The sequence below is a fragment of the Parasteatoda tepidariorum genome, chromosome 2 (genome assembly GCF_043381705.1).
Source record: "Parasteatoda tepidariorum isolate YZ-2023 chromosome 2, CAS_Ptep_4.0, whole genome shotgun sequence".
Lineage (NCBI taxonomy): Eukaryota > Metazoa > Arthropoda > Arachnida > Araneae > Theridiidae > Parasteatoda > Parasteatoda tepidariorum.
In genome coordinates this window covers 54999905-55010770 of record NC_092205.1, presented here as the reverse complement: position 1 = coordinate 55010770, position 10866 = coordinate 54999905, and the positions used below count along the sequence as shown (strand labels likewise).

Sequence of the window (10866 nt, the reverse complement as noted above, 5' to 3'; positions counted from 1 at the left end):
TTGCGCAATATTAGTAGTAAATAAATATAATATAATTAACACAATATTGAAATTGAAGTAAGTAAATTATGATTGAAGTAAAATATGATTCTATATAGAACAATATTAAGATTGCAGTAAAATAATATAATTCTATTTAGCTCAATTGTAACATTGGGGTAAATTTCAACAATTTTTAGATCATAAGTAAATTTGATTTATCTTTAACTTGTTTATATTTTTTTTCATAAATAAATAAATAAATAAATGTAAATAAGTTTGATGAAAAGACAATATTAAGTGTTTCTAAAAACAGAATTTTTGAAAATTATTATGAATGAGTAAATAAACATTCAATATTTGTATGCGTTGCTTATGTTGTAATGTATCCTGCAATTAATAAAGCTAGGAAACATAAAAAGAACAGATAACTCCACATAAACAAACACAGTTTTGGTTATGTCATAAAGGTAATATATTTTCAATGAAATATAAAATAAAAAATAGAAACACTAAGATCCAAAGGAAAACTGCAAAAAACAAGTTAAGTCACGAAAAGAGGTTCGACTAATAGAGGAATTAAAACAAACTAAAACAAGGTAATCTAACTAAAAAGGGGACAAAAGAAACAGGTGTGACGGAGTAGGGGATAAGGTCCTCAATTATTTCAATTAAATGAAGGAAAAAAATTACATCTTTAAAATCATAATATCAATTGATTCTCTAGACTTCTGGAAATCATTGTTGATAACATTCCTAATGTTCCTTTTTCTCATAATATTTGTATTTCATGTTGTTTACAGGTACTACTTATAAAAAACATGACTATAAGGGACCACGAAAGGTTTTCGTGAAATTTGAATAATAAACGTTTACCCATTTCCCTGCATAATTGGACTTCTTATCAAAGATTTGAGTTTCCTTTTTCTAAAATCTTTCAACACTATTCCTCAGCCACTAGAAACTACGTTCCTAAGAGTCATTTTATATTTAGAAAATTTCTAAAAATGTAAATGAATAATTCTTTACAATTTATTTGTTAAAGTACTTTTTTGTTACCACTTTTTTCCTAATGTTTAGAAACAGTTTGTACTTTTAATTTATGCATCTACCTATCTCAATCTATCACTACAACTTTTTCTGTCCCCTTTTTATAAATTACATTGTTCATGCTTGTTTCTATTCTTCTATTCTCCAACCTCTTTTTCCTTGTTGTAACTTGTTTTAGAGATTTTCTTCTGCATTCTTCCGTTAAGTTTTGGACACTAATTAAAGATTTTTAATTAATTCATGTCTGTTTAAGTAGTAGTATTTTTCCTTTTACACGTATTTATCTTTATTTATGTGTAGCTTAAAGTTTACATTTTATTCTTCGGCATAAATTTTTCCTGATTCGATATAATTCCTATTTAGTGACTCACTTTCTTTCGAATCACTCGATTTGAATGAAAACACATTACCAGAACTTATTAAAAACTGAAATTATTATATACTGGCTGTTAAATTTGATTTATTATGCCATTTTAATTTTCTTCCTTATGGTATTATTATAATTTCTTTCTTAAAAAACGAAACACTAATACCCCACTTTACAATGTTTTATTGTATTTACACATTTTTTTTGTATGCAAAATAAATCACAATGAATATTGCCCTCTCCCCCCTTTTAAAAAAAAGTACTGAGTTCTTTGTATTTTTTCCTATTCCTTAAAACATGTTCGGTATCTTTTTTTAAAACTAATTTTAAGTCATGTTTACAAATACAAACTCCTGAGGCAATTCTCAAATTACATAAAAAAAATTAAAACAGATCATTCATATGTGAGTCTAACAAAAAGAAACTTAATATCGAATTGTATGAGAAAGTCTCTCTTTCAATTAATGAATAGCATGTAGAATAAAATTGGTAGCGTAATTGAATAACACAAAAGGATATTTGTCTAACTAACAGAAAAATTAAATGGATTCTGAATTAAAACATTGCAACAATAAATAAAAATTATCGTCTCTTATAAAGCTTGATAAAAATATCTATCTAAGGATGTTTCAAACTTGAACAAAGATCATTAAGAAAAACATCCCTAAAAGCGGAACATCTTTTTTGTTATTTAATATCGAAAAAAATACTAAAAATGTCTGAGTTTTTTCTATGTTTCTAGAGAGTATTTCCGAAAGCAACAGCACCCCTTTACTGAAAAAAGTGAAACAAACAATGTCCGTATAAATTCATTGTTGAGAAGAAAATTTTTTTTAATTTTTGTTTAAATTTCAGTTCTTTTTTTATTTGTTACAGGAAATAAAGACATAATGCTAGTACGATGTCATTGAAAGTATTATCTAGCTATTTTAATGTACAGAAATAAAATTGCTTTCTTTCAAAGAGGTGAATTATGAAATTAAATAGTTTTTATATTACATGACATATTTAAAAAATATTAAATATATTCAAGCAAAGAAAATACATTCATTGTACAATATTATACATGCACGTCATAAAACAATATTAATCTAGTTTAAAAATAATAATTTATGAGAACAAGTAGTATAGCCTTACTAAATGACTTAATAGTTTCTGATATCCCAGTGAATTATGAAATTAAATAGTTTTTATATTACATAACATATTTAAAAAATATTAAATATATTCAAGCAAAGAAAATACATTCATTGTATACTATTATACATGCACATCATAAAACAATATTAATCTAGTTTAAAAATAATAATTTATGAGAACAAGTATTATAGCCTTACTAAATGACTTAATAGTTTCTGATATCCCAGTGAATTATGAAATTAAATAGTTTTTATATTACATAACATATTTAAAAAATATTAAATATATTCAAGCAAAGAAAATATATTCATTGTACACTATTATACATGCACGTCATAAAACAATATTAATCTAGTTGAAAAAATAATAATTTATGAGTACAAGTATTATAGCCTCACTAAATGATTTAACAGTTTTTGATAGCCAAAGATGATAACCAAAACTTGGATTAAGATTTAAATCATAGGATCCCAACCACTTTTGGAATACCACCCATTTTGAAAGTTAAAAAATTTCAACGTTCCCTCTCGAAAAATAGTTATAAATAATTCACAGCATTTTTCGTCCCATTTTAAGACTCTAAATTTGTTTGTTATTATACACTATGACAATGCCTTTAATGTAATGAAAATATACTTAATTATCATGTATTTATTTTGGAAACCTTTTATATTCTAATTCTTTTTTGTTATAATACACTTCTGTAATCATTCCCTTAAGGTTATGAAAACATATCTAATGACCAATATAATACTGGAAAAGTTTTATATACTAGTTCTTTTATATTATGATAGTCTTCTATAACCAGTCCTTCAAAATAATGAAAATATATTTATTTTGGAAAAATTTTATATTCTAATTTTGATGAAAATACTCGCATGTGGTTCAACGTGTTTACATAACAATCAGTTCAATATATTACTTTTCAGTTTAAATTAAATATATAATTTAGTATTATATATTTTTATATATTATAAAAGAAATGAGAAACAAGTGATATCTTTCGTGAATGCCATTAGGTTGATTTGCAATATCTATCACCAGAGTTTTTAATTACAACTATTATTAAGACAGATATATTTCAAAATCAAATCAGAGAATATAACTAATAAGTAAACAATAAGAAATCCTGAGTAAATTGTATTTTGTAATATTCATTTGAATTATTAAACAAAGGAGGAGACAGATAAATTAAACAAACAAATTTACTTAAAGACATATTCAAGATTTATTTTTAAAAAGAGGGTAGTGGTTATGGAAAATGAAAAAAAAAGTACATACTTAACACAGATACCAACTTGCTCTGCCTTATTAAAAAATATTTTCTAGTGGTAGTGAAATTTAAGTTACTTTTCGTTTTAAGTAATTTTTCCACCACTACATTTCAAAAATTCAAAGCACCTTATGAAAGGCAACATTTTGCTGTCCTCTCGAAGTGACTCTTTAAAAATTCTTGAAACTTAAAAAACTTAATTCGCTGCCAATTTATTAAAACTTTTGCAGAAAGCGGAGCAGTTGGCATTCGTGAGTTAAAGTTTTCGAATTAAAACTTTCTAAAATAAAATGCAAGGTAAAAGAAAAGGATTCGTGAACTTCTAAAATGATTTTTATTATTTTTGATGATAGAAACCTACTTGTAGGCGTTTGCTCTGCAAATACAGCATAACCCATGTATCAAGTTTCAAATGAAAATATTAAAAAGAATGCTGCAGATGTTAATTAACATATAGTACTTTTACATCCTATTAAAAACAAGTTCCTTGCATTACAAATCTTTAAAAATTATGTAGCATTTTTTAAAGACTTTGGTTACAAATAAGGTTTACAACAAATGTTACTTGAAATAGCATCAAAAATGTATTAACTGATTTTATGAAATTTTAACTGATGTATTCGTTTCAAATGAAATTCCTTGTAAACCTTATTTGTAACAAAAATATAATAACAAATTGATTTTGAAAAACAAATTGTTGCGGAAAACGCATTTTTAATGACTTTTAATTAAGCAATTGAATTAATTAACAGCTTTTTTCAATACATTTTTAACGAAACTTCGCATATAAAGTACCTTAAAATTATTTGGTTTACACATATTTAAAGGGTGGCTACAAAATAATGTTACAAATATTGAATCAGTTTATTGTAGAGATATTTGGTAGAAAATAATAAATATAAAACTATGATTAACACTATGTATGGAAGTTTACCTTAAAATTGCTTTATTCGAATTGACCACCATCGAATTCACGCAATCAAGAAGCTCTGAGAGTGTCCAAACTTCTGTTCTGCTTAGCATTATTTATAGATTCTAGAATACCCCAATCACAATAGTCTAAAGGATTCAAATCTGGTGAAGCAGGGAGCCACTCTTCTGGCTTAATAAATTTCGATCAATTGACATGCAACCAAGCTTGTTTTGTTTTGACCCGGTTTTACGGTGCAGAATCTTGCTAAAATATCCAATCGATTTTGGGATACCATCTGTCAGAATGTGACAATAAAAGTGCAGTCAATACTTCCTTTTTAATAATATTCAGCACAGATTTTTACCCCTTTATCGATGAATTTCGAGGACCATTACAGAATACATGTTCTAAAAACATTGCGCTGTTCGTACACTTTCAGGCACATCATCAAAAGCTGCTGCATATACAGCATTATTTTTAGCATTAGAACTTAGCAAACTTAGAACTTAGCAGAACTTAGAACTTAGCATTAGAACTCTGTGCAAAATATTTTCCCATCAGAAACATCATATTCTGTCAACACTTTTGGCGCTGCGTCCGCTTAGCAATTTCTTATATTTTTGTATCTTTTTAATTTTTGTGCAGTTGTCAAACCTAAAACTTTTCTTTAGCAATGAGGGCAAAACCCAGGTCTTCATTTAATATAATTTGCATAGTTCTTCATCTCACGTTCTCTTTAGCAGCCATTTTATTAACAGAGTGTTGTGAATCTTTTCACTAATTCTTTTAAAGATCTCTTTTGTACGAATTGAGCGTAGACGAACAGATCTGGGTCAATTTTTATACTTGTTAGTATCCAATAATCGATTTATAGTTCTATATATAAATGTTCGATTAAACCCAAGAGATTTTAATTGTTTAAAGATTCTACGGGGTTAAATAGGTGATCGAAAAGCTGTTTAACCATCAGACTTTTCAATTTCATCCTTGAATTTATTCTAAATGTTTCGCTTTAAGCAAAAATCATCTACCTTTATAGAAAGAGCCACTCACAGGAATAGTGAGAAACAAATTGTTTTACTCAGTGATTAAAATAATTTCCTACTTTTTTAAGTGTCGCAGTAATTAGTAGCCAGCCTGTAATTAATTTTCTAGAATTAAAAATTTGATAAAACATTAAAAGTAAACAAGGTTATTTTTTAAATTCTATTTTAAGATTTTAGAGGTTCATAACCTCACCAGAGGTTCTTTACCTCATAAAGAATTTATCGTTTTAGGCGAAAATTAGATAAATTGCAAGGTAAAATTTTCCTATTCATACGAAAATCACCGATCCATGTTAAAATCATTTAAGAGTGTGTTATAGTATTTTTTTGTTATTATAAAATTGCCTATGTATTTCAGACAAAGAATTTTAACAACAAATAATACGACAAATTACTGCTTTAATAGCAAATATTATATACTGAATTATATTGTGTAAATAGGTACGTAATACCAAACAATTTGGGAATTTTGATGTGTAGTCAAAACTAATTCCATCTATAGTTTGTTCGACCTTCTAGCAATCCCTAACAACCTAAAGTCCCTAAAGCTCACTTAAAAGTCTTCACCTCCCAATGAGGGAACAGTTGAAGCCTAAATAAAAAAAAAATCATAACAATAAGATTTCCCACGAATCAAGAAAATATTGCCATCTAGAATTAATGTAACATTGATTTTATAATGTATTAGTAATTGTGTCAATAGAAATAATATTTTAGCATAAAATTGTTCCTTAATATCTGACTACTTTCGCAAATTTGTAAAAGTGTACATATATTCAGTTTCCTGCACTGAGTAAAAAATATGATCGAAACTACCAGAATATGATAAAATTTACATTTTTTCTGATTCTATTGGACCATCGAGGAACTCGGTAATTTTATCTGAAGAACTTCGGTAATGATTTTAAAAAAAAGTAATAATCAAAATTTACCATGTTCTGGTAGTTTTGACTGTACTGTTTTTCTCAGTGTAAATAATATTTTCTAATTGAAATATTTAATAACAAATATATTAAATAATTAAATGATTGTTTGATTCAATTTTTAGTTAATATACTGATATTATCGAACTGTAAGAAGAAGAGAGGAAAAAAAAAAGAAAAATCTTAATGTTTAATTTTTAAGCCTGTGTTTATTCAGGCAATTTAAAAGTAAAAGCATAATAAACGTAATAAAAGTCTTATTCATTCCAAATAATATTTTTTAAGATACTTAGCAACCAAAAATGCATTAAAAAAATGCAATTTTTCCTAAAACTTTTAACATTTTAGTACATTTTTCAGCATATCTTCCACAACACTCGCACGCTTTAATTACACCCTTTAAATCACTTTAACCGCGATGGCAAAGCATCCCACGTTCCCAAGTTCTAGCCAATCTCATCTTTACCTCTTTGGGCCTTCTAATCCCCGCGAAGGTGTGAAATCGGGCGCTGAATGGTCAGTAAAAAGTGACGTCATGGAAGGAGTCGCAAAATCATTGCCACTGCTCTTTTCGCTCTCTGTTAATATAAAAGGTTTCGAAATCTGGTGCGATATTCACTACAACCAAAGTTGCCACTACTTTTTCTGTGAGAGTATAATCACCACCAAAAAGGGATTCAAAAAATTCACTAAAATGAACTGGCACCTTTCTGTAATTTTGTTGAGTGAAATTATTGTTTACACCGTTTTCTTTCAATCAACTTTAGGTAAGGAAAAATTAAATTGTATTATTATTATTTAATAATTGCTTTATATTGAGATTATAGTAAATTACTTTTGTTATTATTTTAAATCCTTTATACGAATTTTTTAAATATTAAATTAAATCAGAAATTTTAAGTTGTTTAAAAATATATATTTTAGTTTCCTTAGAGAGAAATAATTTATTTTAAAACAAAAGCATTGTAATTTTTTTATACCAATTCACTAATTGGAAAAAGTTTTAAAATGTATATTGGTTTGGTAATTTTAATAGACCAATAAATACTTTTTTTCAATAAAATAGGAATCATTAAAATAAGTATTTACTAGAAAGATTTAATAAGTTATATAGTAAAAAACAACACTCTTTATAGTTATTTTTCTTTAAAAATGTTCATTAAATATATGATAATTCTGCCTGTTTAAGTTTCTTTTTTTTAAAAAGAATACATGACAGTATTTTCAAATATTTATATTTTTGTTTTAAAGAAACGTGAACAATATTACTTTTCTATGAACAATTTATGCAAGCTCGTTTTTCTATACATTGGGACGTAAGTTTCACCAGATAAATTTGTAAACACTTTTAAAAATTTGTGAAATAGTGTACAGTTCAGTAAATATTTCTTTTTCTTAAAACTTTTTTTACGATAAATATATTTTGCTTGTTTTTACTTTGTTTCTACTATGATTTTGCGTTACAGAGAAACTATTAGTAATAAAGTTTAAATAAATAATGCAGTAGAAAACAACCAATTTTGTATTAATATTTAAATATAAGTCGACAGCAACTTATATTATACTAAATTGTGATAATTTTAATAATTTTATTAACAAAATACATGATTTTAATAACTACAGCAAATGAAACATAGTTTCAAAACCAGAACATTTTTTTCAACTTCTTTAAATCATTTCGCAATTTTTTTAACCCTTAAATTATATATATATATATAATTTAAGGTTTTGTATTTATTACCTTCTTTTTATCATATCTTTGAAAAATACTAACGTTTAATTTTTGGGGGGTTTCTGCATGATATTCATAAGCAAGAATACTTACAATAAATTTTATTTCCTTTTTATGTCAAACTTTAATTTTTTGTTAATTTAAAGTTTATTTTGCTTCTGAAATAAATTATTTTAAAAGAAAAAGCTTGTTAGAAATAGTCTTTTGAGAAATTTATAAAAAATGCATTCAAGATGAAAGCAATATCATAAAATCAGCATATCATAATTTTTTAAAAATTTTTTATGCTTCTTTTTTAAACCTGAAGTTAAATATAGTGAAATACCGGGGCTGTGAGCCGTTAACATTAGTAAGTCAACACTTTATAGAGTATAATATACATTATACGGTAATTTAATTGATTTTTTTTATAATACAAAATTTCTACTCTGAAAGAATTGCTTTCGCCTTTTATATATACCCTAGCAGCAAAATAACTTGCATCTCATTGGACCATCATTAATCTTGATTCAATAAGGGTAAAAAAGACCGATATTGGCCCTATATACAATTGTTAGATTAACCTAATATTTTATATCTATAATTTAGCCAATATCGTCTCGATATAGAATTGTCGATTTCAACCGATATTTTACAATCACTTCTCAACCAATATCAGCCCTATATAGAATTATTCTTCCCCAATAACTAAAGTCATTCCATGACCAATATTAAAAAAATATAGACAGCCCAATATTGCTCCTCGGTGCATGTTTTATAGCATCTATATTGAGCCATTTTTCTGCCCAACTGGAGCCAAGATAAAATTATTGCTAAAGTATAGTCCGATATGGCCATTAAAATCTAGTCCAGTGGTTTATACATCTAGTGGTTTATACATCTATAGTGGGCACCCCTACTAGGGGTAATTTCACCGTTTATAGTTGAGGATGAGGTTAGTTTGATTGACTTCTTGCCATGAATCCCGCTACATCTTTGGAAAATGAAATGTTTGGAATAGTTTCTTAAACTTTCTCACGAAGAGTCAAACTTAATACGAAATCCAACAAGAACTATTTCTGTGAATTGAAAAAAAAATAGGTCCTCCATTTCCAAATTTTATCAAAGAATTGTGGAAAATTTTATAAGAGCATTGCTTCCATGCGTATCGATTTATCTTATGGAATCAGGCTCTTTAAGACGAGAAAAGGGACATTGAAAGTGATTTGCGTCGAAAATTTGCCTCACTACTTCATGCCTCCAAAAATTAGCGAGGAAATAACAATCACTACACGGAGAAAAAAAATTCTTTATGTTAATGTATGGCAATAAAATTTTTGGTCTAAAACCATAATCTGCGAATGAAATATAAAATATACGGTATTAAATCATTCATTTGGTAATTTTTACGTTCATATGGTAACGGTTTACAGAAAATACTGGCTTTCAAAATACTAGTTCTTATTTCAAATATTTACTAATAAATGCAAAACTCAGAAGTAAAATAAACCGAATAAGCTGTGTTTATGCCATACGCTACAGTATCATGATAAATTTACCCCCATATGTTACCACATTTACCAAATTTTATCACCTATTATAAAAACTTATTTTAATATTAATTGTATCAAAATCATTACCAAAGAGCTTCTGTAAAAATTATCGAGTTTTTTATTGCTTCCATAAAGCCAGATGCAAGGTAAATTTTGTAATATTCTGGTTGTTTTGACCATATTTTTTTCTCATTGTAGTATTTTTTTCTCATTATCTATTGTTTTAAACAAAAAGTGAGCAAACGCATATTAGCTTCATGTATGAAGAATTTTTTTTTAAAATCCTAAACAATTCATCTTGCTTAAATAATTTTAAATAATTAAATTGCAAACATGAGAAACTCTAAATTTTATCAAAATTCTCTATATGTTGTTATTACATATGTTAAGAAAAACTATAAATCTGATTTTGGGAGAAGATGGTATAAACTTTTTCCAAAATAAAAAAAAAGAAAAGAAAAGAGTGAGTAAATATAAGTTGGGAGCAACTGGTCCTATCTATTGATTTTATTAAATGTGATTATTTACTGGACAGAGAAATTTTGATCAGAATTTTAGCCGTGAAAGGCCATAAGAATCGTGGTCATTGTCTGCACGTCGAAAATGAATTCATCACTATGTTTTTCAAAATCTAAACTGGCTTATGAAAATTTGTTGTAAAATAAAAACTGTTCCATTTTTAGTGGTTATAATATTGTCATAAATAAGCGTTTCGCTTTGAATGCAAGCAAATAGTTAGAGGAACATTTCTGAATAAAGCTTTTAATACACCACAGTAATAGTTCAAACCAAAATACAGCTTTGTTCTCATCTCATTAAAGTTCTAGAAGCAGATTAAATGTCTGGCATTTAAGGAATCCACAGAAATTGTATATATATCTGTAATCTATCTATCCATCTATATATATATA

The 10866-nt window shown here is 26.6% G+C and overlaps 1 protein-coding gene across 1 annotated transcript in view; it reads left to right on the top strand.

Annotated features, from left to right (window-relative positions):
• The first annotated feature begins 7254 nt into the window (after nucleotides 1-7254).
• Nucleotides 7255-10866, top strand: part of LOC107441427 (uncharacterized) — a 34485-nt gene continuing 30873 nt past the window's right edge. The window contains exon 1 of the mRNA XM_016054683.3: nucleotides 7255-7458. Coding sequence (XP_015910169.1) covers nucleotides 7386-7458 — 73 coding nt within the window. The 5' untranslated portion in view covers nucleotides 7255-7385. The remainder of the gene's footprint in view (nucleotides 7459-10866) is intronic.